This window comes from Ostreococcus lucimarinus, chromosome 14 (genome assembly GCF_000092065.1).
Source record: "Ostreococcus lucimarinus CCE9901 chromosome 14, complete sequence".
NCBI classification, from domain to species: Eukaryota; Viridiplantae; Chlorophyta; class Mamiellophyceae; order Mamiellales; family Bathycoccaceae; genus Ostreococcus; species Ostreococcus sp. 'lucimarinus'.
In genome coordinates this window covers 1-26,142 of record NC_009368.1, presented here as the reverse complement: position 1 = coordinate 26,142, position 26,142 = coordinate 1, and the positions used below count along the sequence as shown (strand labels likewise).

Here is a 26,142-nt window from a genome sequence, read left to right as displayed (position 1 = left end):
TTCGGGTCGGCGCGGGTCGGCGCGGCACGTCGTCGCGCGTCGCGTCGCGTCGTCGGCGTCGTCTTCGGCGTCGTCGTCGTCGGCGTCGATGGCGTCGTTCTTCAGCGATCGAACGACGCGCGCGCGCGTGATGCGCGACGCGATGCGCGTGACGCGCGACCGCCTCGGGACGACGACGACGGCGACGGCGACGGCGACGGCGACGGCGGACGACGCGCGCGGCGCGAGCGGGGCGCTGCGAAAGGTGCTGACGCGCGCGGACCTGACGACGCTCGGCGTGGGCGGGATCATCGGGGCGGGCGTGTTCGTGCTCACGGGGTCGGTGGCGAGGGAACACGCGGGACCGGCGGTGGCGGCGTCGTACGCGCTGAGCGCGTTTACGAGCGCGGTGACGGGATTGGCGTACGCGGAGTTCGCGGTGGCGATGCCGGTGGCGGGGAGCGCGTATAATTACGTGTACGGCACGTTCGGGGAGTACGCGGCGTTTCTCACGGGGTGTAATCTGGCGCTGGAGCTCACCATAGCGAGCGCGGCGATCGCGCGCGGGTGGACGTCGTACGCGACGGCGGCGTTCGGCGTCGAGGCGCGGCGCGCGCGAGTGCGCGTGATCGATGGGTTGATGGAGATAGATTTAATAGCTGGGATCGTGGTTTGCGGCATGACGGCGCTGCTCGTGAGCGGGGCGAAACAGACGGCGCGGTTTAACGCGGCGGTGACGTACGCGAGTTTGGTCGTCGTCGCCGTCGTTCTCTTGGCGGGCGCGCCGGAGATTCAACCGTCGAATTGGACGCCGTTCGCGCCGTACGGGATGCGTGGAATAATATCCGGTGCGTCGGTGGTGATTTTTGCCTTCGTCGGTTTCGACACCGTGGCGACGTGCGCGGAAGAAGTCGCCAATCCCGCGGCGGATTTGCCGTTTGGTATTTTGGGATCGCTCGGGATTTGCGCGGCGTTGTACTGCGCGATGTGCGTCGTGATCACGGGCATGGTTTCGTACGACGACATCGACGTCAACGCCCCGTTCGCGATGGCGTTCACGGCGTACGGTATGCCCGCGATCGCGACCATCGTGTCCATCGGCGCCGTCGCCGCCATCACGACGTCGCTGTTGCTTTCGATGATGGGGCAGCCGCGCATCTTCATGGTGATGGCGCGAGACGGTTTGCTCCCGAAGTGGTTCTCGCGCGTCAGCGAAAAGCACGGCACGCCGGCAAACGCGTCGATATTCAGTGGCGCCGTCACCGGCGCGCTGGCGGTGCTGTTGGACATCAACATACTCGCCCAGCTCGTGAGCATCGGCACGTTGAGCATCTTTTGCGGCGTTAATTTGGGACTCATCGTGTCCAGATGCGCGCCTCGAGACGACGACGATTTCGCCCGTCGCGCGCCGGCTTTGAAGCGCGCGGGCGCGCTCTTCGTCTCATCGATGGCGTTCGGCGTGGACTACCGCGCGCGCGCGCGAATCTCCTGGTTTGGCGCCGTCGCCCTCGCCGCCGTCGTCGCGAGCGCGTGCAGCTTTTTGACGCTTCCGATGACGCACGCGCCGAAGACGTTTCGCGCCCCGTTCGTCCCTTTCCTCCCCGCTTTAGGCGTCCTCCTGACGTGCGTCTTAATCGCCGGTCTCGGCGCTCTGGCGTGGATTCGATACGCCGTCTACACCGTCCTGTGTTCCGTCGGCTATCTCTCCTTCGCCGTTCGCAGGTCGCGCGAGTCCCCCGAAGGCGTCGACGCCGTCGAGCTCGCCGTCGTCGACGCCGCCGACGCCGACGCCGACGCCGACGCCGACGCCGGTGACGCCGTCACGCTCCTCCCCGTCTCCGCCCGACCCTCTTCCTAGCGCCCTTGTGATCCATTCGCGTAGTCTCCGCGTAATCCGACCGCGCGTCGCCGCCGCTCGGAGATTTCCGGACATTTTTCCGACACTTTCCCGCACACGCGCGCGCATGCGACTCGGTGCGAATCGCCCGTCATCGAGCGCGCGACGCGCCCCGGACGACGCGAACGACGCGAACGACCGCGCCGACGCCCGACGCGCGTCGACGCCCGATCGCGCGCGAGCGACGCGCGACGCGACGCCGTCGACGAGGCTATCCGCGACGCGATCGTCGTCGGTGATTCATAAGATTCTCGGACGCGCGCGCGATAAGATGGCGCGCGGACGAGGTTCGCGCGCGTGCGCGCTGATGCTCGTCATCGCGATCGCGCTGGTGTGCGCCGCGGGGACGAGCGGGACGAGAACGAGCCCGCGAGGGACGACGGAGCGAGGATACGCGCGCGCGAACGAAGACGCGAGAGACGACGGCGACGTCGGCGCGTCGCGATTCGCGACGCAGGGAAGAGGGATGAAGATGGAGGAAGGACGCGACGGCGAGGAAACGCGAGCGACGGGGGCGTCGGCGATGATGGAGAAAACTTTCGAAACGAAAAAGTCGACGACGAGCTTCGCGGATGAGAACGAGGACGAGGTCGTGGGCGTCGACGAGGCGGTGGACGGCGACGAGGCGGTGGACGGCGACGTGCGTGCGTCGACGACGATGATAGATGCGGTGTCGTCGAAGCCGTCGTCGAAGTCGTCGTCGAAGTCGTCGTCGAAATCGTCCAAGGTTGCGAGCGCGTTGTCCGTGGATGTGGCGGAAATCGGCGTCGTCGGTCAATCGGCGTCTAAATCGTCCACTGTCGGCGAAATCGGTGCGTCTGAACCCGTCGGACGCGGTACCGTGGCGAAGACGATGCCCGTGCCGATTCCCAAGGCGACGCGCTTGCGCGTGTTGGTCACTGGTGGCGCTGGTTTCGTCGGCTCGCACCTCGTCGACCGACTCATGGAGCGCGGAAACATCGTCATCGTCGCCGACAACTTCTTCACCGGTCGCAAAGAAAATATCATGCACCACTTGCAAAACCCCTTCTTTGAGCTCATTCGACACGACGTCGTCGAGCCCATGCTCGTCGAGGTGGATCAAATATATCACCTCGCGTGCCCGGCGTCTCCGGTGCACTACAAGCACAATCCCGTGAAAACGATCAAGACTTCGGTTATGGGAACGCTCAACATGCTTGGTTTGGCTAAGCGCGTGGGCGCACGAATGCTCTTGACGTCCACATCTGAGGTTTACGGTGATCCTTTGGAGCACCCGCAAAAGGAATCCTACTGGGGCAACGTCAACCCGATCGGCGTGCGTTCGTGCTACGACGAAGGCAAGCGCGTGGCGGAGACGCTTTGCTTTGATTACCACCGCCAAGAGGGTGTGGACATCAGAATCGCGCGTATCTTCAACACCTACGGTCCGCGCATGGCGCTCGAAGACGGACGCGTCGTTTCGAACTTCGTCTCCCAAGCTTTACGCGGCGAGCCGCTCACCGTGTACGGCGACGGCAAACAAACTCGCTCGTTTCAATACGTCGACGACTTGGTCGCGGGCTTGATGGCGCTCATGGATAACGAAAACGAAATCGGTCCGGTGAACATTGGGAATCCCGGCGAGTTCACCATGATCGAGCTCGCGGAAGTCGTCAAGGAAGTCGTGAACAAGGATGCGAAAATCGAATTCAAGGAAAACACGGCGGATGATCCCGGGCGCCGCAAGCCGGACATCACGCTCGCCAAAACGGCGCTCGGATGGGAGCCGAAAATCACGTTGCGCGAAGGTTTGCCGAAGATGGTGGAAGATTTCCGCGAGCGCTTGCAGGTGGGTGACAAGAAAGAACTCTAATAGAAATTTGTTATTTCACTTCAATTCTTCTTTAATGAGGACGTCGCCGGGCACTTCAATCGGGCCGTCTAATTCGAGTTTCAACAAAGGCACCGCGGGTTGCGGAGCGGGATGGAATGATTGTCTCGTCGCGTGTGACGGCAGCGCCATCGTAGATCCCTCGCGCATCTTCTCCGCCTCGGTCAACAAGTCTGCTAATTTTCCCTGATGCGCCGACGGCAAAAGCCTCGACGCGTACGGCACCATGTCAAAAAACGACGTTCGAATGGTCACCTCCGCCATCCCACTCACTTCGGAAATGCGAAACAAGCTTGCCTTGTCTTTGTGCATTTCACGCACGACGGAGGCGATGAAAATCGCCGCCGCCGCCACGGACGCCGGCTGCTTCTCGCTCTTGTGCCCCTCGGAATCTCTCAGCTCTCTAAACGTTCGCACGATGTGTGAGCAGAGTTTTAAGAAGTCGTGATCGCTCATCCCCAAATTACCGCAGAATCGATTCGTAAGTAATTCAGGCGTGATCATCTGCTCGTTCATCTGCATGTTTAACCCATCGCACACCTTTAAGATGAATTTGTAGCACCGCCCGATTTCCTTCACCGTCGTCCCTTGCGCCGCCCCGCACACCTCCTTAAACGTCCGCGTCATCCCCTCTTGCCTCGCCGCGATGTACAAACACGCCGCGTACATCGCCACGTTCGATTTCCCCAACGTCGAGTGCGCTGACGTCACCATTCGATACAAATCGCACGCCCCGTCGCGCACCACTCGATTCATACCCATCGCGTCCGCGAACTCCCCGATGCTGTGAAACGCGCTGATCAACGCCTTGTCCGGGTTCATCCCTCGATTATGCAATCGCGTCAGCGTGGCGTTGTACGTCCCGTCCGGATTCTTCCCGATCGTCGTGCTCAGCCCGCCGCCCGTGAGCATGACGTTTGTCGCCCCCACCGTCCGCGACGGATCCGCGCCTCCGCGATCCTTATCCCCGTCCCCGAACGTCCGCCACTCCGAGCACTCGTCGATGATCCTCGACTCGATCACCAGTCCGCACTCGGTGCATATCAAATCTCCCGACGCGTGGTCCTCGACGATCGCCGTGTGTCTCGCGCACTTTGCGCAAATTTGCGTAAACTTTTTCACCTCCTGCGTCGACGGGCTCGGCGCGTGGTTCGTCGTCGTCGTCGTCATCGCGCGCGCGTTCGATCGCGCCTCGCCGTCCGCGTCGCGTCGCGCTCGGTCCTCTTCCGACGCGTCGAACGCGCGAACGCGCGTCGCGGTGTGTCGAACGCCACCGTCCACCGGACGCCCAATCCTTCGCGTCGCGTCGCGCAGTGTGTCTCGCGTCGCACTCCGCGACTCGGGTCGACGCATGGAGCCGGTGGGCGCGGACGCGCGCGCGGCGGTGGACGAACACTGGCGATGCGCGATCGCGCGGTGTCGCGCGCGCGCGTCGAACGGCGCGATGACGGCGTGCGACGTCGCCGTCGCGCGCGCGCGCGAACGTCGAGGCGGAGGTCGAGGCGTCTTCGCGACGCGCGCGTTCGAGCGAGGCGAGTGCGTGATGATCGAGCGCGCGCTCGTGGGAGCGCAGCACGAGGAAAACGTGAAACACGCGCGCGCGTGCGAAAATTGCCATCGATACGTCGGGACGGTGTCGAGCGCGGTCGGACGAAGGCTGCTGGAAAAGTACGCGAACGCGGCGCCGCCGAAACCGACGACGCGCGAGGATTTGGTGAAGCTGGCGAGCGGTGAGGCGACGCTTCCGGGCGCGGATGCGTTCGATGGACCGCGTGAAGTTGGATGTTTGGGCGCGTGCGCGCGAAACGTGTACTGCTCCGAGGCGTGCGCGTCCGAGGCGTGGCGCGAGAGAGAGTCGCTCATGTGTCCGGGAGAGAAGGGGACGGCGACGAATAAGCGGGCGTTGGATGAATTTTACGCGCACGCGAGGGAGACGAACGATATATTTATTTTAGCGGCCAAGGCGGTGGCGACGATGTGCGCGCGAGCGTCGCGGGCGAGCGCGAGAGATCGAGACGACGGGTCGAGCGGAAAGGAGATCGAGCGGGACGCTTCGGCGGCGGAAGACTTTGCGCGCCTGCCGTTCGCCGTCGTCGCCAACGCGCCTTGGTGGGAAAGCGTGGCGACGCCGCACGACTGCGAAGACGAGCGCGCGGAAATGGAATTCCGCACGACGTTGCGAACGCTCGCGCAAGACTCTTTGGACTTGCTTCGATCGGCTTGGGGCGAAACGGCGAACGCTTGGCCGCGATTCTTCACGCTCGAGACGTACGGCAGACTCATCGGAGCGTTTGAACTGAACAACCTCGAGCTCGTCGTGGAGAGCCCGGTTGAGAATTACTTTCTCGCGATCGACGCGGCGCCAGATGGTGAAGAGAAGCGAGCGGCGATGCGCGTCACGCAGCCACTGCTCGACGCCTTGGATACGGAGTACGACATTCCGCTCCTCGGCAGCGCGTTGTTCTCCGTACAATCCGGATTCAATCACGACTGCGACCCGAACTGTGAGCCGATGAAGGGAGAGGAAGACATCGACGGCGCGTGCGTCATCATCGCGCGGCGCGATATCGCAGCCGGGGAAGAGTTGACGATCTCGTACGTATCAGACGAGGCCTCGAAGTCGCGCGACGAGCGAAACGACGAGCTGTGCGATTACGGCTTTGTGTGTCGATGCGAGCGATGCGAGAACGAACTCCGAGAACAGCGAAGTAGAAAACGTTAGAAGATGTCAGGACAATAGTAGGAAACGTAGTTGCGATAACGCGAGTATTACACGCGCAGCAACACTTTCAAGAGCGCCATGCGAATGAAGAGACCGTTCTGAGCTTGACGGAAATATCCGGCGCGCGGATCGTCGTCGACGTCGACGACGATTTCGTCGACGCGAGGTAAGGGGTGCATGACGACGGACGATTTCGGCAAAGCGTCCATGATGGTGCGGTCGACGATGTATTTTCCGCTCGCTTTGGCGTAATCTTCCGGGTTCGCGAATCGTTCTTTTTGAATTCGCGTTTGGTACAAAACGTCCACATCCGCCGCCACGGCGGCCAAGTCGGTCGCCTCCTCCCACTCGATACCTTTGCTCGTCAACAAGTCCTTTATGTCGTCCTTCATCTTCACCACATCCGGGGCCACGAAGTAAAACTTGACGTTGTTGAATTGCGTCAACGCGCTGGCGAGCGAGCGCACCGTGCGCCCGTTGGCCAAATCGCCGACGAGGGCGATTTTAAAGTCGTCCAACCTGCCGATTTCTTTGCGAATCGTGTACACGTCGAGCAAAGCTTGCGTCGGGTGCTGACCCGGTCCGTCGCCTGCGTTGATGAGTGGTTTCCCGATCGCGTTCGCCGCTCGGCGCGCCGACCCCGCGGTGAAATGTCTCAGAACGACGATGTCCGCGTATCCCTCCACCGTTCGCATCGTGTCCTCGAGCGTCTCCCCCTTCGCCGCGCTCGAGTACTCCCCCGCGCTCTCCGTGCTGACGATGCCGCCGCCCAGTCGTCCCATCGCCGCCTCGAACGACAATCGCGTGCGCGTGGACGGTTCATAAAACAGCGTGCTCATCAGGTATCCCTGCAGCATCGTCGACTCCGGCGCGCCCGGTCGCACGCGCTCCATCGCGTCCGCCACGTCGAAGAGCTCCTCCATCATCGCTCGATCGAACTGCTCCGCCTCGACGCACGATTCCAGCGTCGCCAGCCCGCTCGCGTACGTCGCATCGCGCGTCGCGTCGCGCGCGACGCGACGCGACGCACCGACGCGTCCTCGAGCCGCGCGTCGCGCGCTTCGGCGACGCGCGGCGACGTCGCCTCGCGCCGGCGCGACGGACGCGCGCGCCATGGCGGTCCGGGACGCGCGCGCGCACCGAATCGCGCGCGCGCGATCACCGCGCGCGCGCGCGTCACCGCGGACTCGCGTCGACGTGCGTCGCGTCGCGAGCGACGATTTCAAATCCAATCGCACCCTGGACGGCGCCGCGTCGGATGGATTGGCGCGTCGCGAAAAAGTTCGAATCGCGCGCGCCGTCGGCGAACCAGACGTCGACGCCGACGACCGAGCGACCGGCCGACTCGGCGACGCGACCGACGCGACGGCGCGACCGACGACGACGACGACGACGGACGACGCGACGGCGGCGCTCGCGCGATGGGCGCGCGCGCGAGGGGTGTCGTGGAACGACGACGCGCTGCGCGTGCGCGAGACGACGGCGCGCGCGACGACGGGGACGACGACGCGGAGAGGCGTGTTCGCGCGCGAAACGATCGACGGCGCGACGCGGGAGACGAAAAACTTGATCGTCGCGCCGCGCGACGCGATGATCGCGTGCGACGCGCGAGACGCGAGCGAGGACGCGAGGGTAAAGATGAAGCCGACGGACGAGCTGGCGTTGAAATTGCTGCGACACCGATGCGCGGGAGCGAGCGATGCGTTCGCGCCGTACGTCGCGTCGATGCCCGCGCGGTATAATCTGCTGCAAACGTGGTCGGAGGAGGAGCGAGCGGCGCTGCAGGACGCGCGCGCCGAGACGACGGCGAAGCGCGCGAGCGAGGCGTTGCGGAAGGCGTTCGAGGACGTGAAGAAAGAGGTCGTGGACATCGTCGGCGAAGACGAGCGAGAGGCGTTCGCGTTATACGAGTGGGCGCGCGCGACCGTGAGTTCGCGCGCGGTCTCCGTGCCGTTTCACGAGGCGGGCGCGTTGTGTCCGATGGGCGACATGTTCAACTACGCGCCGCACGATCCGCCCATCTTGATCGACGTCCTCGGCGCGCCGGCGTTCGGCGTGAACGAAGGAAACACGACGTCGGCGTCGTCAAGAGAGGTCGCGACGGACCCGATACCGGGAGACGGGGCGTGGGACGAAGAATCGAAAACGTTTGCGTTTCGCGCCGCGCGCCAGCCCGACGGCCGTCGGTCGATAGCCGCGGATGAGGAAATTTTCGTGTGCTACGGCGAGTACACCAACCTGGAACTTCTCGAGTTTTACGGATTCACGCTCGGACCGAACGAGAACCCTCAAGATTACTACGCCCTGGACGTCCCCGTGGACGGCGCCGAGACCACGACGTCCCTGAAAGTCTTCGTCGGCGGCTTCGATTGGGACGATTTAGCCGACGCGCGCATCGCGTTCGCGAAAAAGCGTTCGTCCGTGAGAATGAACGAAAAAGAAATGCGAGACGTCGCGCGCAGAGGTGGTGCGCTCGGTCGCGATGCCGAGCGCGAAGCGTTCGCCGCGATTCGAGACGCCGCCGCCGCGCGGCTGTTGAGCTTTCCGACGACGGCAAAAAGTGACGAGGAAACACTCCTTGGGTGGAAAGACGGAAGCGAAAACTTGAAGCTCGCCATCACGTGGCGTCTGGGTATCAAAAGAATCCTGCAGGGCGCGTATAAGCTCGCCGAGGCGCGCCGGGTCGAGATGGAAGACGTCGCTACGAGCGCGGCGTTTGCGAAAATCTCGCTCGCGCACGTGTCCACACCGCGCGAGCGACGGTGAGATGCGCAGAACCTACTAGAATGCATAGCGCTTAGTAATAGTGAAGCTTAGGAACCCCTATTCGACCGGGTCAACGTCCGTTCAATCCCAGCCCGCGGTAGGCGCGGGGAGGACGCGCCGCGCGCGAGGAACGCCGCGTTGAAAACGAACCGCCGCTCGCATTACAAACCGAACTAGCTATGAGAAACCCGCGTAGTCAAACGCGCGCGTTTCGAGAGCGCGAAACGTGCGCGCGAGACGCGCGAGGCGCGTGTTCACACGCCCCCGCGTCGCCGCGCGCGACGCCCCAAACGCCCATTACTTTTCAGTCGCCTCTCTCAAACGACGAATGGTGGAGCGCACAGTCACCGAACCGCCGGTGTTGAGGCTGTAAGCACCACCCGCCTTGGTCTTGTTGCACCCCTTGCAGCTCCAGATGCCGACAGCCTTACGCTTCATGCCGTACTTACCGCAGAAGTCGCAGAAGAACTTCGAGTGTTGAGAAACCTCTTGCTTCTTCACGACCTTACGGAGGGAGGCGCCGTAACGCGTGCCGTACTTGCCCACGATGCCTGCGATTGACGAAAGAAAACATTTCTGTCAGTGATTTGCGTCACACGCGCACCGCGAACGACGATCGCGATCGAGTCGCGCGCGGGCGACGCTCGCGCGAGCGTCATCGTCGCAAGCCCTAAACACGCGGCATCCGCGTTCGCCGCGTCACGTCTCGCGCGAGGACGCACCAACTTTCTTAGTGCGCTTCGCCATGTCTAATTAAGGTGTTCTAACCCTGCGCGCGTCAAACGAACCCGCTCGAGGTCAGTGTCGCGTTCGCGAGACTCCATCGACGCGCGCGCGCGGTCGCGCTGGAGGGTTTGTGCGCGATCTCGCGCGATCGCGCGCCCTCGAGCGCGCGATGCGCGCCCGTCGAGCGCTCTGACGACGTCTATACCGATCGCCAGCAAAGTCTTGGACGTCGTCGTCGCGCGCGCGCGTCGTCGTCGTCGTCGCTCGCGTACCTTTGCGTCGGGAAAAGACGGTGCGGTCGCGTCTGGAGAGGGTCGAGACGCGCGGCGAGTCCTACGACACACGGACCAAGATTGCGAAATGATCCGTGTGTGCGCCTAGTCTCAAGTGTCCGCGTCGGGCGTCTCCGGGACGACGCGCATCGCCGCGCACTCGGCGACGGCGCGCGGTGATGGTGATCACGCCACACGCTCGCCGTATCGTCGCGTTCCGCACGCTCGCCGTATCGTCGCACGTTTCGCACGCTCCAGCGCGCATAAGAACACTTCACAGTGCACTACTTCGCGACGAGTATGCGTGCGGTGATCCAACGCTGCGCGAGCGGATCGGTGAGAGTGCGCGCGAGCGGAGTTACACGAGACATAGCGCGCGGGGCCGTCGTGCTGGTGGGAATCGCGGCCGATGACGACGATGACGACGTGGAGTTCATCGTGCGAAAAGTCTTCAACACAAAACTTTTTGATGATGTCGACGGCGACAAGTCCTGGGCGCGCTCTATCGTGGCGATCGAGGGAGATGTTTTGTTCATATCGCAGTTCACCTTACACGCGGAGTTGAAAGGGAACAAGCCTAGTTATCACCGCGCTATGGCGCCAACGGCGGCGCGGGAGCTGTATGAAAGATTTTTGACTCGAGCGCGTTCAGAGTACAAAGACAAGGTTGGCAAGATTGAAGACGGCGAGTTCGGGGCGATGATGGACGTGCACATCGTTAACGATGGGCCGGTGACTATAGTCCTAGATTCGAAGAATAGAAATTGATGCTACAAAACTACATTCCGTACACCGCGGCGCCGACGTAGTCGTCGCCTTGAGCTTTTAAAGCCGCCATCGGGTCCGCTGCCGTCGCGGAGAACGCGTTCGGTTCGCTAAAAGGTGACCACATATCTCTGAGCGCATAATCCGCGATTGCCAGTCTCGCGTACTTGCGCGCGCTCGCCTTCAGCACGTCGTCGAGGTAGTCGAGAATGTTCACCGTCGGGTCCAACCGCCACTGCCAGCCCTCCAGCACCATCACGGTCACGACCGCGATCATCACGTTGGGATCTAAACACAAATGGTACTTTTGCACGGTTTCAAATATCGCCCCCATACACTCGCCAGCACGCGGCGTGGTAGACGAAAATTGGTCCACCGCTTTCGCGATGTCGGCTCGGAAATCCGTGTAATCGACATTCGCCTTGACGTTGTCGGCAAAAGACAAGATGGAGTCGGCGACCGTGGACCCATCCCACGTAACGATGGCGTGAAACATCTTCGCGAGCGATGCTTGATGAAACGGCGTCAGCCGCGTCGCCAAACCAGTGTCTAAAATGATGATTTCTGGCGACGCGTCGGAGAGCGTCGACGTCGACTCGCCGTCGACGTCGGCGAGATCCTTCAAGGACGTCGACGCGTTTCCGCGCACGATGCTCGAAAGCGTGTGCGCGACGCCGTTAGGTAACCGAACGAGAATATTACCCGGGTGTAAGTCTGCGTGCAAAAAGTTGTCATCGATGAGCATCTTGAACAACGTTTTCACTCCCAAACCTGCGAGCGTTTTGTTTTGCTCGCTTCCGAGCATCTCCTTGTCTGCTTCGGGGGAGAGCAAATAAGAGGCAATGCTCACGCCCTCCTCGTACGTCTCCACCAAAATCTCCTCCGTCGCTAACCCTGGGATCGGCGTAGGGAAACTAATCGCCGGCATGAGTAAAAAGCTCTTTCGAAACTTGTCCAAGTTGTCCGCCTCGTGCCTGAAATCGACTTGCTGAAGCATGTGCACGCCGAACTGTTGAATCGTATTTTCGAGTTGCAAAGGCTCGAGCCATTTGATGCTTTTTGAAAGACCGGCCATCCACACCAGTATTTCGAAATCACGCGTCAGCGCGTCAACCACGCCCGGGTGTCGAACCTTGACGGCGACTTCGCGTTTTTGCCCGCCGCGACGAATGCGCCCGTTGACGAGCCGCTCGACTTCTCGACCCATGCCCGCGGCGCCGTCTCGCCATTCCTCGAGCATACCCATCGCTGCTCGAGAAATCTGTCCACTCATCACGAGTTCAATCCCGGCTCCGACCGAACGCGTCAGTCGCAACGCGAATTCGGTGGCGGTGAGATGCTCCTCTGCGACGCCCGGCTTGAGCCGAGCGCGGTGAATTTGCGCCACCGACCCGCTCGCGAGCACTTTCTCATCGAACCACTCGAAGATCTCCTCAAACTTGTTCAGCTTACCGTCGGCTCCGACGCCGTACGAGCGTTCTAAAATTGCCTTCGTCTCTTTCCAGCTATGCTCGGGCGCGCCCGCCTGCAAGCGCTCGAGCTCGCGGCACAAAGCCGCCGGGAAGACGTCGTATCTCGTGCTCGCCCACTGACCCCACTTGATGAAAGCCGGTCCCGACGCTTCGAGAATTCGACGCAAGAGCCCGTACCAGAGCTCATTCCCCCACGTCCATCCGTCGCGAAGTAAAATCGGCGCCAAGAGCGCGAGCGGCGAGAAGACGACGCACAACTGCGCCGCGCGCGCCCACGTCTTCGCCGCGTGCGCCCACGACTTGCGTTCGCTCGCCGCGTCCACGACGGCGAGTTCGTTCGCCGCGTCCGCGTCCGCGACGACGCCGTCGTTCGCGCGCATTCGTTCTAAACACCGCGCCCAGCCCGTGGAATAACGCCGCGCCGCCCAGCGCCGCCGCCGCCGCCGCCGCCCAGCGCCTTCGACCTCGTCGTCCGCGCGTCGCCGCCGCCGCGCGCAGCGTCCCTCGTCGCGCGTCCCGCAATCGCTCGCGTCGCCACCGTCGTCGTCTCGACGCTCCTCGCCGCCCGCGTCGCCGTCGCCCGCGTCGTCGCCGCGCTCGCCGCCCGCGTCGTCGCCGCGATCGTCGCCCGCGAGGTCGACGCCGTCGCCGCGCATCGCGCCGACGCGGACGCGACGCGTTCGAGCGTCGTCGTCGCCTCGCGCCATCGCCGCATCGTCGTCGTCGATCGCACGCGCGGAGTGACGCGCCGGCGGGGGCGACGTCGTCGAATCACCACCCTCACTAAACCCCAGGGGTCCGTGTTTCCATCCGTCCGTTCCGCCGTTCCGCCGTGCCGCCGTTCGTCTTTTTCGCCGTCGTCCGTCGTCGGGTCGTCGCGCGCGCGTCGAGCGGGCGAACGACGCGTCGTCGGTCGTCGTCCGAGACGCGGCATCGCGCGGCGCGCGACGATGCTGACGCGATCGAAGCCCGCGACGACGCGCGACCGCGAGCGCGCGACGACGACGACGACGACGACGACGACGACGACGCGATGGACGTGCGACGCGGCGTGGGACGTCGGCGACGACGACGACGCGATGGGGATCGAGAAGACGCGCGAACGCGCGGGAAGACGCGCGATGGAAAGGTTCGCGCGGTGCGCGAGCGTTTTGGCGGTGTGCGCGCTGGTGATCGGGGCGAGCGCGAGCGCGTGGGCGATGAGCGACGGCGAGACGAGCGCGGCGAACGTGGGGGCGCCGGAGCGCGACGGCGCGTTTTGGAGCGAGCGAACGACGACGGCGAGAGGACGACGGGTGGAGCGAGCGATCGGTGTGGTGACGCCGACGCGGTGAGGCGAGGCGAGGCGAGCGAAGCGCGCGCGGGTGTTGTACAATACAAATCAATGTTCTCAATAGAGGTCTTCGCCGACGAGAGTCGCCAATCGCTGGAGCCGTGGGGCGAAAAACGCGTCCAGTTTCGTGCGAATGTCGTCGCGCATGACGCGTTCGGGATCGTCTCGCGCGAATCGCCAGTCGTTCGACGTCGCGTTCATCGTCGCGAGACGTCGCGCGGTTTCGTCGCTCGCGTCGAGGTCCAAGTGCTTCAGCACGCGACGCATCGCCGCTGTTGACGTGTTGACGTCGTCGCTCCATAAATCTTCGCCCTTGACGACGAGGAAGGACTCGCGCGGGAAAACATCGAGCCACGTTTCGAGGAAGACGTCGTACATGGATTTGATCAGCGCGTCGGCGTGGTAAAACACGGCTTCGAACTCGGGTGAATACGTCTCAAAACGATTCGCGCATCCTCTCAACGGATTGCCTCGGTCGAGACACTTTTGAAACATCGTCATCATCTGTTCCGCGTACGCCGCGAAACCGTCTTCGTTGGCACCATATTGTTTCTTGTAATGTTCGTAATGCCAAAACGCCGAATGCAGGCGCGCGCCCGGTTCGCGTACGATAACGACGAAACGCGGCGGTGACGAACCGTACACCGTTGACATCAGATGCGGAAGCGATAGCCCGTGCCCGCCGCTCTCGTCGTAAGGATCCTTTGCGTTCGCCTCTCCTACGCATCCCGGCGCTTTGGGATCCCCTTCCACGCCGTCGATGCATCTTCTACGCGGCGACGCGCGCGACGTCCCTCGTCGCGCCGCGTCTTCATCCGCCGTGTCCTTCGCGCTCTCGTCGTCTTCAAACTTTGAGCTCTTAGTTTGACACTCCGCCCAACAATCTCGCATGTGATCCAAGTACGCTCGATGAAACCGTATGGATTCGCTCCACGACGTCGCGAGGTATCCGGGCGAGGCGTCGCCCGCGACGACGTTTCTCTCCATCGTCGCGACGCTCGCGAAAGTATTTGCGTAATTTTCGAGCGTCTTCGTGTGTTCGTTCCAAAAATGCGGCGCGCGCACGACGCCGACCGTGGGCGCGCCCGCGAGAAGTCTTGAGCCTAATTCCTCAGTCCCGCTCTGCCACGCGCCGAGGATGTAAAAGTACGGCAAACACATCGGCGGCGTCGAGTCGCCAGTCGTCCAACACGGATTTTTTCGTCCTGCGTCTGGCACGCCGGCGCGCCCGATGAAGTCCAAGTCCTCCTCCATGCCTTGCAGTCGACGCAACGACGACGAGAAGTCGCCGGGCTCGGCGGCGTTCTTCGTCGGTGCGTTCTTCGTCGGCGCGGTCGCCGCGCTCGCGCTCGCGTTCTCGGCGAGACGTTTCGTCGCGCGCATCGCCTGCGTAGACGACGATGACGCGCGCTCGCGCGCGAGGTCTCGCGCGTTCACCAACCCCGCAAAGTCCTGCCGCATCTTCATCGTCCGAGGATCGATGGCGAGCGTGTTGAGGCCAATCATCAACCGCCACCCAACCAACACGGTGAGGACTAACACACCGCCGGCGACGCGCGCGAGGAACGAACTCTGCGCCTGGCGACGCTGCGCGAGCGTGACGGTCTCATCGTCGACGGTGTGCGTCGTCGCGGCGATCGGTTTAGGGGCGTCCATCGACGGACGACGCGCCCGCGGCGGCGCGAAGTGCGGACGCGCGCGGAGCGCGCAGAGACGAGCGTGACGAGCGAGACACAAACAAAGTTGTGACGAGGACGAGGACGACGGTACGACCACGATTTGTTATTTGGATGATTTAGTATTAATCGCATGGCGTCGTCTTCACGCGGCGGTCGGACCCGACGTTCGCCTCGACGACGCGCGAGTCGAGCGTCTACATTTATTCGTAGATCCACGCCTTGGCGCAAGATTCGTACTCGCACACGCCCTCCGGGAACCAAAGAGCGATTTCGTGGTTCGCGCTTTCAACGGCATCGGAGCCGTGGATGACGTTACGACCGACTTCGATGCAGAAATCGCCGCGAATCGTACCCGGTTCGCTCGCCGCCGGGTTGGTGGCGCCGATAATCTTTCGGCCCGTCTTCACGACGTCCTTGCCTTCCCACACCATGGCGACGACCGGACCGGAGCACATGTAAGAAACCAACCCACCGAAGAACGGTTTAGAGCTCAAATCCGCGTAGTGCTTCTCCGCGTGTTCCTTGCTCACGTTTTGCATCTTCAACGCCCGCAAGGTGAACCCTTTGCGAGCGAAGCGCGCGATGATTTCCGCGACCAACCCGCGTTGGACGCCATCCGGCCTGCACCGCGAGCGCACGCGCGTGATCCGTCAGTCTTTGTACCGCGTGCGCGCGCGCGGTTCAGTCGTGTGAAGCACTTTCGTCATCGATTCGATGCCGAATGGGTTTCGCGCGGTCCGATGGATCCAACCATCCGTCCAATCATCCGTCGTCGTTCGATCGCGCCGTCGCGTCGCGTCGCGTCGCGTCGCGTCGCCGCGCGAGAAGCACGACGTCTCGCGCGCGTCGATCGTTCACGATCGCGCCTCGCGCGCGTCGCGTTTCGCACACGCACTTGATCATGATGTACGTGCGTTCGGTCGCCATGTCGTGTCGTAAAGTGCCGCGTGGGTGGCGGCGGCGTCTCGAAATCTGATCCACATGTCGCGTCGGCGGCGAGACTAACGCCGGCGCGGAAATCGAGGCGGGCGTTTCTGGAGGCGTTACAACACAACACGGCGCGAGAGATTCGAATACATCGATCGAACGATGGGATACAGCATTCACGCCGGCGGCGCGCGCGAGAGCGAACCCGAACGACGCGGTTCCTTGTACGAGTGCGAGTTTGGACCCGACGAGGCGAAAAAGCAGGGCCAAGAACACGCGTGGTACGATTTCTTCGCTCAGTCGGTGTCGACCGATCGCGAGGGGGACATCGATCACACCACTGTAGGGTGCATACACCCGGCGGCGCGATCGAGTGGGAAGGAGTCGAGGTATAAACCCAGCGTAAAGAACTTTCCGCCGCGCAAGGCGGACTGGAAGCCGAGCGAGTCGAACGTGCAAACGAGTCACAGAACGTGAGAACGAGCGCGTTCTCACGCCGCCGGTCCCGTGGCGAGTGGACACTGCGCGTCCGCACCGTACTCAGTCCAAGATCCATCGTACACCGCGGCCTCGACGCCGCATTCATGTAATCCGAGAGCTACGATGGCCGCCGTGACGCCGGTGCCGCACGAAGCCACGATGGGTTTCGCCGAGGCGCTCAAATCTAACCCGCTCGTCTCGAACACCTGGCGAAGCGCTTCAACGGGCTTGAACGTTTTGTCTTCGTTCAAAAGTTCGCCGAAGAACACATTTTTACTTCCAGGAATGTGCCCCGAACGCACGCCCTCGCGCGGCTCCTTCGTCTCGCCGCGAAAGCGCGCCGCGCCTCTCGCGTCGACGACTTGAAACGATTTAGTTTGGATGTTTTCGACGACTTCTCTTTTCGTTTTCACCAACTCCGCGCGCGTACCTTTGAAATCACCCGGCACATCGTCACCGAGCGCGCGCATCGCGCGCGCGCACGCATCGACGTGCGCCGCGATGTCTTCCTCCGCGCGCTCGGCGTCGTCGCTCGCGTACGCGCGCGCGTCCCACGCAGGTTTCCCTCCGTCCAAAACTTTCACGTTTTCCCATCCGTGCGCGCGAAACATCCACCACGCACGCGCGGCTGAGAACATTCCATTCGTGTCGTACACCACGATCGGCTTCGTTTTCGTCAGCTTCAACGTCTCGCACGCCGCCTCGAACGCCTTCGCGCTCGGCAGCATGTGCGGCGCTGGGTTTCGCCCGTCGCTCACCTTGTCCACGTCGAAGAACACCGTCTGCGGCGTCAACCGCGTGCGCGCGTGTTCACGCGCACCGTTTCGCTTCAAATCCGGCATGTGCCACGACGCATCGACGATCTGCACGTCATCGCGGTGCGCGTCCAGCCAGTCCGCGCTGACGAGCGCCGATGATGCCGACGCCGATGCCGACGACGCGTGGGCGCCCATGCGCGCGCGCGTCGGTGCTCGCGCTCGCAATGTCGCCGATAAATTCAGCGCGGCGATCCGTCGCGTGCGCGCAACGTCAGTCGCTCGCACGCGCATGCGACGGCGAATGGCGCGGCGAGCGTCCGCTCGTCACGCTCGCGCGAGCGTCCGCACATCGCGCGTCGGTGCGCGCCGACGCGCGCGTCCCGAGCGGCGTGGAAACGGACGCGCGCGTCGTTCGCGCGATCGCGATGTCCAACGCGCGCTCGACGACGACGACGACGGCGACGACGACGACGACGGGCGCGCGTCGTCGAGCGTGTCTGCGTCGTCGTCGACGCCAAGTTTCCGCGCACGCGCGGGCGTCGTTCGATGCCGACGCGTTCTTCGCGTCGATTTCGTCGTCGTCCCCGTACGACGCACTGGGCGTCGCGCGCGGAGCGTCGCGCGACGCGTGTAAGCGGGCGTACAAGCGCTGCGCCAAGTTGAATCACCCAGACGTCGTCAACGCGTGCGTGGACGCGAGCGAGGAGGAGAAGGATGAACGAATCATGACGTTTTTGCGGGCGAAAAAGGCGTACGAAATGCTGACGTCGAGCACTATCGGGAATTTGAACGACGTCAAGACTGAGGCGTGGAAATCAAAGTGGCGCGAACAGTTGCGAGCGTTGCGAAGAGAGCGGGAACAGGCACGGGCGTCGCGCGCGAACGATTATGAGGAAAACAACGCGGTGGGAACGCCGGAGATGCGGGCGCAAATCGAAGCTCAAATTGCGGGCTTGCGCACGCAGGGACGACGAAGACGGAGCGTCATGAAGCCGACAGTGCGCGCGTGGGAGGAACCGTTTCCACCGTCCGAAGACGACTCGTATTCTTGGAACCACGAGGTGCAATGAGTGGTTCGCGGCGCGCGTGTGCGTGCGTGCGTGCGTGGTGTTACAAGTTTGTACTATTTGCCGCATTACTAGAAATGTATCAAGAATTGTAATCGTAGAAGTATATTATGTCGATTCGATGCTTGATTTCGTCATGTCTTCGTCGACGACGTCGACGATGCGAGCGCCCGCGGGCGAGCGTTCAATGCCGTCGGCGGCCATCGGTGTGACGACGGTTTTGCGGTGTCCGAAGGGGAGATTGCCTCGGGACTCGTAACGCAGCCAATTGAGAGCGCACAGTTGCGTGCACGCATCATATGCATCCAACCGTTTCTCGCTAGACATTTTCATCACGCCCATGGGCGCGTTGAGCGCTCTGATGGGAATGGCGATGGCGAACGCGAGCAGCTTTCCGAGCGCGTAGGCGGAGGCGCGTCTCACGTCGACATTTTCTCGGAAAATCGATACATCGGGTGGGTGTGCGTGCCCAGGAACCATGAGCGCGCGCATACGTGCTTCGTGCATCATGTCCCGTTCCGTCGGCGCGCGTTGAATTGCCGAAGCTAGCCAGGCGATCGGATTCGATCTGTTCTTGCAGAAATTTCTCTGCGAAGCGCCCAGTTTTTCCGCCTCTTGCTTTCGTCTCAAAAGCTCTCGGTTCGTGATTTCCGCATTCACTTCCTTTTTCACCGTTTCGTACAAAACTTTACAGTTATCTGTGAGTTGGATGTCGAGCGACTGTTTGATCGCTTTTATGGTGACGAGAGAAATTGGCCGCACAGGCACGTACAGACCGACGAAGAGCTGCATGCCCGTGTCGAGCGCTACCGCTGCTTGCAACATTTGTTCACTCAAAAACGGTAAAGTAGGCGCGATTCCGATGAACCAGATGACGTGCCAGATGCGCAGAGGAGAGTAATGGTCGATAAATGCAAAGAATTGCTGCAACGCAAAGAGAGCGCAACAGAACGCTAACGTCAGCGCGCACGTGAGTAGCGAGAAATACATGGTCAAAGTGGTATTTCCCCACGAAACCAACTGTGTGGGTCGGCCAAACTTATCTGCGAGTGTTTCCAACTCTACACCCACGCGCCGACACAGACCTGGCATGACTCGAGGGCCACCAGACGCGAGTACCTTGTCAATTCGCACCAACTTGACGCTTGCGCCTTTTATCACATTGAGTAATTTCCAAACAATTTTTTTGATAGCCCTCAACACGATTTCTGCGGGATTCGACGACGTGACCACAGCAATGACGTAGTTCATCATATTTCGCGGCAAAAACACGGTCGCCACCGCTGGAAGTTCGTCGTCGACACCCAAGCGAGCGCGCTTTGCTTTGCGACGTCTTACACCTTCGTTCACGGCGTCGCTCGAGATGGTCACGTCGCGACCTTGGCTAAGCAACTTCTTCAATCTCCACTTTTCCAAAGTTTTATCTCTAAATTCGCGAATCTTTTTGTTTCGCATCTTAGCCATCTTATTGACTTCAACGCGCAACGCTTCAAGCTCATCGTCATCATCTTTAAACGCAGACACGTTTGACCAAATCTCGCTGACGACGATGCTTGAGCAGAAACCAGTGTAAAACAAGCCAGGAACTATCCATAAAAGTATGAATGTACTCACCATTTTACATTGAAACACTGCGCAACACGTGGTATGATACGCAAACCATAAAAGCTTGAGCAATCGACTCTCTGGCTTTGAGTAGAAAATCGCCGCCCTTGCAAACGTCTTGGCGGGAAGGAGCACAGACTCGACGAAATGCCGCAGACTCAAGAGCACACCATCGATGGTATCCGGTATGTGCGCCGTCTTCACCCCCATCGGTGATTGTTTGAGATACCACTCCCACGGCGCGCTACCACCCTTTGGTACGAAAGAAAGCCTGATGCGAGCGAAACCTTGCCAGTCGTTTGGATTATTACTCGAACGCGCGTACACGCACATGGCGTGACTCGGGTCAGCCATTTCATTTTCCGTCAGAAATGCTGGATTTGGAGGCGTGATGTTAAACCAAGCATCGATGGAGCTACCCTGCGCTTTGAGAACGCTGGAGATTGGAATCGAAATCGCGCCTAGAATCTGCTCGCCACCACTGATCGCATCCGGGCACTTGAAAAGTACCCTGATTTCGCCAGAAATTTCCGTTATGGAAAAGTTGAAACGTTCTTGCGAAGATTTAATGTTCTCTTCGCGACCATCCCACATCACCGTCGCGTATACATGTCGTCCAAACTTCTCGTTTTCATCAGTCATGGAGAGCACGCTGTCGATGATCGGTGCGACATGTTGATACGGCGTTCGATCGCCAACGACGGAGGCGATGTTGAATGAGAACTTCCCGATCGTCGGTCTTGCGACTTGGCTGATCAATTCCAAGTCCTTCGGTGCCAATTTCGAGTAACCGCAGCCAATCATGACTTCTATTTCGCCCAATTGGTCTTCCTTCATCTTGAGCCAGGACTTTGTCATCATCATCGGCTTGAGTTTCAACTTTTTTCGCACCAAGTCTCCGACGAGCAAGTCTTCGACGGGAATCTGCACGTAACCGATGGCACTCCCTTTCACAAAAATCTCATCACTCTGCGCGTACTGAATGTCTGCGTCTTCATCGTCATCGCTTTGATTGACGTTTACGTCTCCATTCGTCTCGTTTAATGTGAACAAATCATCCTCTTTCTTTTTCTCAAGTCCCATCAAGTTCAATACTTTCCGCGAGGCCTTTCTAAACGTGTGCGAGCCGTACACACTCTTCAGTTCTGAGACAACCTGAATCGTCAATGTCCGACTTAGAGTCGTCTTCGGCAACACCGCGACTTCGGGATCAAAGTGAAAGTTAGACATCACACCCCTTTGCACGCTTCCGTAGACTATATCCTTATGCGTGTTGAGCGACATGCGGATCTGCATATTTGTGCTCTTGGCGCCGTGACGAATCGGTAACCCTTCGTATGTCATGCCCTGAACGTACAAGTATTTGTTGGTTTCGTGATGTACGACGTATCTATCAATTTCGGATATGGGCGGCGGTTTGGGAGCATTCGCGAAAGGTTCTCTTGTTGCGCTAAGGCGAACGATGAGTTTCACCCTTCACTCTCTCTGGAGCGTTCCATGCCATGGAACTGTCCGAACCGCCGACGAGAGTGTTTCGATTCTTGTCCTGGCCATAAACTGGAGTTGCGATTTGTGTCCATGAACCATCTGGAGGCAGAGACGCCAACGACACCGACGCAGTTCCCATGAGCGTTTTGCTAAGCAGGTTGCGATCGTACAATTGAAACAAGACATCTCCAGAGCCCGGACGAGCGATGAGAGAACAGGTCTTTCCCATGCCGTTGTTCCACACGGGATGGAGCGTGTTTGCGATTGTATCTGTCCTGCAGAATTCATTCTTGGGCGCATTGTCCATTCGCACGTACGCGAAAGCATCGCAGGACCCTTTGGTGTCAACATGTAACAACTTTCTCGCCGCGATGACGGCGACGTGTACGCTCGTAGCCAGACTTGTGCCTTCAGTGGGATCTATCCTTCCTAAATTGACTGTCTTTGCGATTGTTTCGGCGGCGTCACTGATGAGCGCCGAAACCTTGACTCGAAGTTTACCCAAATCTGCGGGTGCGCGTGGATGGATGAAGCACACCTCACCCGCGAGGTCCGGCGCAATTCTAGCCTTCAAATCCATGTCCAAATCCGCGACGCTGCCAGTAGTCGAAACACGGTCGAGTGGAATAGCGGCGGCCCCAAGGAAGTCGCTCGGCGAGAATCTGTCCTTGTCCCACACCGTGAACACGATTGCTTTGGGTTCGCCCCTAGCTGCATCGACGCTTGGTACACGCAACAAGAAACGCTCGTTCCACTCAGGATTGCGAGTGCGGTACTTAATCGTAGTTTGGTAGCGTTCTTCGATGGGCGTAGTGTCGAAACCGAGTCTGATGAACACGTCGCTCGTACCGAACCCATCGGCGTCGAATACGCCGCGAGCGCTCATCACGTTAACAACCATCAAGTCTAATTTTTCGCGCCTGGAGGGAAAGTTTCCTTCGAATGAGACGAGTTCTTGTTCGGCGCCGGTGACGACGGGAAAGTGTCCACCCTCCCCCAGCGCTGGCTCCTCAAACGTCGCTTTTCCGATTGTCATGCTCAGCACAGCCTTGGCTCTGTGCCTTTTCGTCACGAGCGCGATGCGAAGCTTCAACTTCGTCCCATCCAATGGAACCAAAGTACTCGGAATCTTTGCGTAACCAACGACTGTTTCTCTTTTAAACCAGCGCACTTCCTTTAGTTTGATGACGAATTTGCTGCCAGCCGCATTCGCCCGACAATTCTGAAAGATGAACTTCCCTTGCGCGTCCCAAGATGGATTCTCTGTACCCTCTATTCTCCGTGTCTTGACCTTGCGAGTTGCATTTCGTTTTTCCTTCCACGCTATTTGCACGAACGTTTTTTTATGCGATGATTTGTACACGCCGCCGCTGGTCTGGACGTCGTGAATCACCACCTCGATATCGTCCCTGATTGATACGATCCTCTTCGCTGACTCTTTGGCCGACGTCAACGTCAAAACCGTGGATTCAGGAAGCTCCATTCTTGACGTTTCGGAGGATAAGATTCGTGCTTTGCTTTTGCTTGTGACTTTCGTCCTCCGCCTGTGTTTACGCAGTTTCTTCGCGGTCGCACGTTCCAATGCAAGGATCTCTTGTTGTCGCATTGTGCCGAGCCGTGAAGCCGACTGATTCACGCGCGCCCATTCCACGTTTTCGTCATGTTCGTTCGCCGTCATCAATCGACGAATCACATCGATTCCAAGGGAGCTTTCGTCGGCTTTGTCGTGTTCGAGCCAGTCCGAGTCCGACGAGCTCGCCGCGTCACCGTCGTCGGCCCAATTCACGCGATCGCGCGACTGGAACGCTTCGACGTCGACGTTGTCACTCGTCCCCACCACGTCATCGCCAGCCATGCCGCTGGACGAAGCTTTTGAATCGACGACACTACTCCAATCGTTCGACTGCCGTAATTGACGAGCCGACGCGAACGCGTCGCGCGCGGCGACGTTGGCGCCGAGTGTGCCGCGGTGCCGTGGTGCCGGTGTACGCGATCACCGTCGCCCGCCGCCGTCGACGGGCGAACCCGCGTCAAGTTTTGCGGCCGCTCACGTCACAGACGGGCGCGTCCGAGGCGCGTCCGAGGACGAAGATGCCCGCGAACGACCCTGGTGGGCGAGAGCGTTCGAAGCGTCGATCGCGATTATTCGGCGACGAGGATGTCGACGTCGATGCCGTCCCGATCGAGGTGACGACGGCTAGCGACGCTGCGCACGAGGAGACGACGGCCGGCGAAGCTGCACACGATGATGGTGTTCTCGATGATGACGAAATCGGCGGAGTCGTCGATGATGCTGTCGCAGAGGGTGAAGCGAACGTCATGCACGACGCGATTGATACGGATGACGACGTTCGCGAGGCTTCATCGTCCTCCGCGGTCGTCTTGGATGACGACGCCCGTTCAGACTCGGCGCGAGAGTGTTCGTCCGTCTCGGCGTCGGCGAGCGGAACCGAAGCCGAGCGCTTGCGATTCGGAACGTCGTTGTCGCAGGTCTACCGATTCAAAGATGGCGAGTACGTCGCCGTGGGCGCGGCCGGATTGGCTATTTTAGACTGCGCGTCGGCGAGCAAGCGAAGTTTGCTCGTTTACGACGTCGAAAAACGACCGCTCGTACGACGAGTCATCGACGCGCGTCTGACGTGCGAGCTGCAGAGAGATAATTACGTGACGATTCATCACGACGACGCGATTTTATTCAGCGCTTTAACGCGTGACGAGAGCGATTGGCTGGCGGTGGCGGCGCAAATCACCATCGCGCAGTTTGTCGCGCGTCGCGAGAGCCTCGAGGCAATCGTCTTAGATATTAGCACAGAGAAATCTTCTTCAAGCGGTGGTGCGACTTTGGAAAAGGGTGATAGCGTGCAGCTGAACTATGAAGCCGTCCGAGGTGGTTTACCGCCGGCGAGCGAGCCGTATGACTTTTTGGCGTTGCAGTTGTTCGACGAAACGTCGAAGCGCGTCGCGGGTTTGAAAGTGAAACGAATCGGCGACGACGATTCGGGCTTACCCGAAGCGCTCGCACGCGGTATCATCGGTTGTCGAAAGGACTGTCGACGACTGATCCTCGCGCCCGAGACTGAAACAGACTTTGTGCTCTACGACGTCACGGTTTTGCGAATGAAGAAGCCTTCGGCTAAAGATGGAAAAGAGGCAGCTGTTTCAGGTGCGAAGAGCGTTGACGAACACCTCACGGACGCAACCGCGATGAACGAACGAACGGCGCGAGTCGCGCATTCGAGTGCCGAGGCCACTGACGCAGCAAGCGCCGGAACCACCACAACCACCGGAACCACCGAGGACTCCGAACGCCGCGCAGTTCGTCGGAACGCCCGCCGCCGCCGCAATGGTGGATGTACAACCAGCCGCCCGCGGCGATGCCGTACGCGATGCCCGCCGATGCCTACAGCGTTGAACACACCCGACCAGACGCTTGTATCCGACGTCCGGCGTGCCGTCGCGTCGCTCGCCGAGGATGTTGCGTCGCTCGCCGTACGTACCCGTACCGGTGGCGCCTGGATTCCTCCGAAGCCCGAAGGCGAGTTCAAGCACGCCATCGAGGCGCTTCACAAGGCGCGACGCGTCGTCATGCTTCCTAAAATTGAAGCGGATGCGCTGTCGATCGGCGACGTGAAGCAGCTGACGGCTGAGGCCGAACGACTGGGTGAAATGCATGACGAACTTAGAGCAATCAGAAAGTAGGCGTCCAGTACTCGTGCGTTCGGCCGAATCCGCCATCGTCGCCGTCGTCGTCCCGCGAGTACACCGAGGATGTGCGAGAATTAGATGAGTCGGAAAAATCTAAAAAAAATACGAATCGAAGAGAGAGTCGAAATTATCTCGTGATATCACGACGAACCCGCGCCGTCGTCGCCCCGCGTCGTCTTCCAGCACGCGTCGCCCCTCGAACGCGCCTCCCTAAAACTAGGGTAAGAAACTAGGGTTAGCAGTTGCGCGCTTTTGGCGCCCTGAAAGTTGCGCGAGTAAAGGGGTCACCAAAACCACTACACTGGCGGTCGACGACGCTGGAATTTTGCGGATGTGTCGGAAACACGCATTTACATCTGTGTACGAGCGCGCGTGTGCGGAACTCTGGGTGCCGGCGGCGACCCGGCCCTTTACGTCGACGCGGGTGTAGGCCGCGGTTTGGGTTTTTTTGGAAATGTGTGATACTGGTTTAGGGTTGAGGGCTACGTTAGTGAGGGCGGGGTAAACTAGGGTTTGGATGACTTTTAGGGTTTAGGGTTTAGGGTTTAGGGTTTAGGGTTTAGGGTTTAGGGTTTAGGGTTTAGGGTTTAGGGTTTAGGGTTTAGGGTTTAGGGTTTAGGGTTTAGGGTTTAGGGTTTAGGGTTTAGGG

General features: G+C 60.5%; 15 protein-coding genes across 15 annotated transcripts; 6 read left to right on the top strand and 9 right to left on the bottom strand.

The window, feature by feature from the left end:
• Positions 1–142: 142 nt before the first annotated feature.
• Positions 143–1,837, top strand: OSTLU_43398 (APC family transporter: amino acid; the record flags this gene model as incomplete). Its single annotated transcript, XM_001421332.1, has 2 exons — positions 143–1,341; positions 1,516–1,837. The coding sequence occupies 2 exons, from the start codon at positions 143–145 to the stop codon at positions 1,835–1,837; spliced, it is 1,521 nt and encodes a 506-aa protein (XP_001421369.1).
• Positions 1,838–2,729: 892 nt separating this feature from the next.
• Positions 2,730–3,710, top strand: OSTLU_43376 (predicted protein; the record flags this gene model as incomplete). Its single annotated transcript, XM_001421331.1, has 1 exon — positions 2,730–3,710. The coding sequence occupies one exon, from the start codon at positions 2,730–2,732 to the stop codon at positions 3,708–3,710; it is 981 nt and encodes a 326-aa protein (XP_001421368.1).
• Positions 3,711–3,725: 15 nt separating this feature from the next.
• Positions 3,726–4,898, bottom strand: OSTLU_43151 (predicted protein; the record flags this gene model as incomplete). Its single annotated transcript, XM_001421147.1, has 1 exon — positions 3,726–4,898. One exon carries the CDS (start codon positions 4,896–4,898, stop codon positions 3,726–3,728), a length of 1,173 nt encoding a protein of 390 aa, XP_001421184.1.
• A 274-nt stretch (positions 4,899–5,172) lies between these two features.
• Positions 5,173–6,323, top strand: SDG3520 (predicted protein; the record flags this gene model as incomplete). The annotated part of the gene is made up of 1 exon (XM_001421330.1): positions 5,173–6,323. A coding segment is annotated over one exon (1,151 nt), but the record flags the coding sequence as incomplete, so codon positions are not given.
• A 144-nt stretch (positions 6,324–6,467) lies between these two features.
• Positions 6,468–7,642, bottom strand: PYR2 (aspartate carbamoyltransferase). Its single transcript, XM_001421146.1, has one exon. The coding sequence runs from the start codon at positions 7,563–7,565 to the stop codon at positions 6,498–6,500; it is 1,068 nt and encodes a 355-aa protein (XP_001421183.1). The 5' UTR covers positions 7,566–7,642; the 3' UTR covers positions 6,468–6,497.
• Positions 7,643–7,776: 134 nt separating this feature from the next.
• SDG3508 (predicted protein) lies at positions 7,777–9,267 on the top strand. Its single transcript, XM_001421329.1, has one exon. The coding sequence runs from the start codon at positions 8,089–8,091 to the stop codon at positions 9,214–9,216; it is 1,128 nt and encodes a 375-aa protein (XP_001421366.1). The 5' UTR covers positions 7,777–8,088; the 3' UTR covers positions 9,217–9,267.
• Positions 9,268–9,513: 246 nt separating this feature from the next.
• Positions 9,514–9,963, bottom strand: RPL37a (Ribosomal protein L37a, component of cytosolic 80S ribosome and 60S large subunit; the record flags this gene model as incomplete). Its single annotated transcript, XM_001421145.1, has 2 exons — positions 9,514–9,767; positions 9,939–9,963. The coding sequence occupies 2 exons, from the start codon at positions 9,961–9,963 to the stop codon at positions 9,514–9,516; spliced, it is 279 nt and encodes a 92-aa protein (XP_001421182.1).
• A 551-nt stretch (positions 9,964–10,514) lies between these two features.
• On the top strand, positions 10,515–10,982 carry OSTLU_43202 (predicted protein; the record flags this gene model as incomplete). The annotated part of the gene is made up of 1 exon (XM_001421328.1): positions 10,515–10,982. One exon carries the CDS (start codon positions 10,515–10,517, stop codon positions 10,980–10,982), a length of 468 nt encoding a protein of 155 aa, XP_001421365.1.
• A 10-nt stretch (positions 10,983–10,992) lies between these two features.
• OSTLU_43325 (predicted protein) lies at positions 10,993–12,831 on the bottom strand (the record flags this gene model as incomplete). The annotated part of the gene is made up of 3 exons (XM_001421144.1): positions 10,993–11,574; positions 11,653–12,168; positions 12,331–12,831. 3 exons carry the CDS (start codon positions 12,829–12,831, stop codon positions 10,993–10,995), a joined length of 1,599 nt encoding a protein of 532 aa, XP_001421181.1.
• A 1,010-nt stretch (positions 12,832–13,841) lies between these two features.
• On the bottom strand, positions 13,842–15,038 carry OSTLU_27293 (predicted protein; the record flags this gene model as incomplete). The annotated part of the gene is made up of 1 exon (XM_001421143.1): positions 13,842–15,038. The coding sequence occupies one exon, from the start codon at positions 15,036–15,038 to the stop codon at positions 13,842–13,844; it is 1,197 nt and encodes a 398-aa protein (XP_001421180.1).
• A 625-nt stretch (positions 15,039–15,663) lies between these two features.
• Positions 15,664–16,390, bottom strand: OSTLU_27292 (predicted protein; the record flags this gene model as incomplete). Its single annotated transcript, XM_001421142.1, has 2 exons — positions 15,664–16,084; positions 16,359–16,390. 2 exons carry the CDS (start codon positions 16,388–16,390, stop codon positions 15,664–15,666), a joined length of 453 nt encoding a protein of 150 aa, XP_001421179.1.
• Positions 16,391–16,881: 491 nt separating this feature from the next.
• OSTLU_13229 (predicted protein) lies at positions 16,882–17,823 on the bottom strand (the record flags this gene model as incomplete). The annotated part of the gene is made up of 2 exons (XM_001421141.1): positions 16,882–17,300; positions 17,328–17,823. 2 exons carry the CDS (start codon positions 17,821–17,823, stop codon positions 16,882–16,884), a joined length of 915 nt encoding a protein of 304 aa, XP_001421178.1.
• A 980-nt stretch (positions 17,824–18,803) lies between these two features.
• OSTLU_27288 (predicted protein) lies at positions 18,804–21,644 on the bottom strand (the record flags this gene model as incomplete). Its single annotated transcript, XM_001421140.1, has 1 exon — positions 18,804–21,644. The coding sequence occupies one exon, from the start codon at positions 21,642–21,644 to the stop codon at positions 18,804–18,806; it is 2,841 nt and encodes a 946-aa protein (XP_001421177.1).
• A 106-nt stretch (positions 21,645–21,750) lies between these two features.
• OSTLU_17956 (predicted protein) lies at positions 21,751–23,394 on the bottom strand (the record flags this gene model as incomplete). The annotated part of the gene is made up of 1 exon (XM_001421139.1): positions 21,751–23,394. The coding sequence occupies one exon, from the start codon at positions 23,392–23,394 to the stop codon at positions 21,751–21,753; it is 1,644 nt and encodes a 547-aa protein (XP_001421176.1).
• A 485-nt stretch (positions 23,395–23,879) lies between these two features.
• Positions 23,880–25,487, top strand: OSTLU_17955 (predicted protein; the record flags this gene model as incomplete). Its single annotated transcript, XM_001421327.1, has 1 exon — positions 23,880–25,487. One exon carries the CDS (start codon positions 23,880–23,882, stop codon positions 25,485–25,487), a length of 1,608 nt encoding a protein of 535 aa, XP_001421364.1.
• Positions 25,488–26,142: the final 655 nt, after the last annotated feature.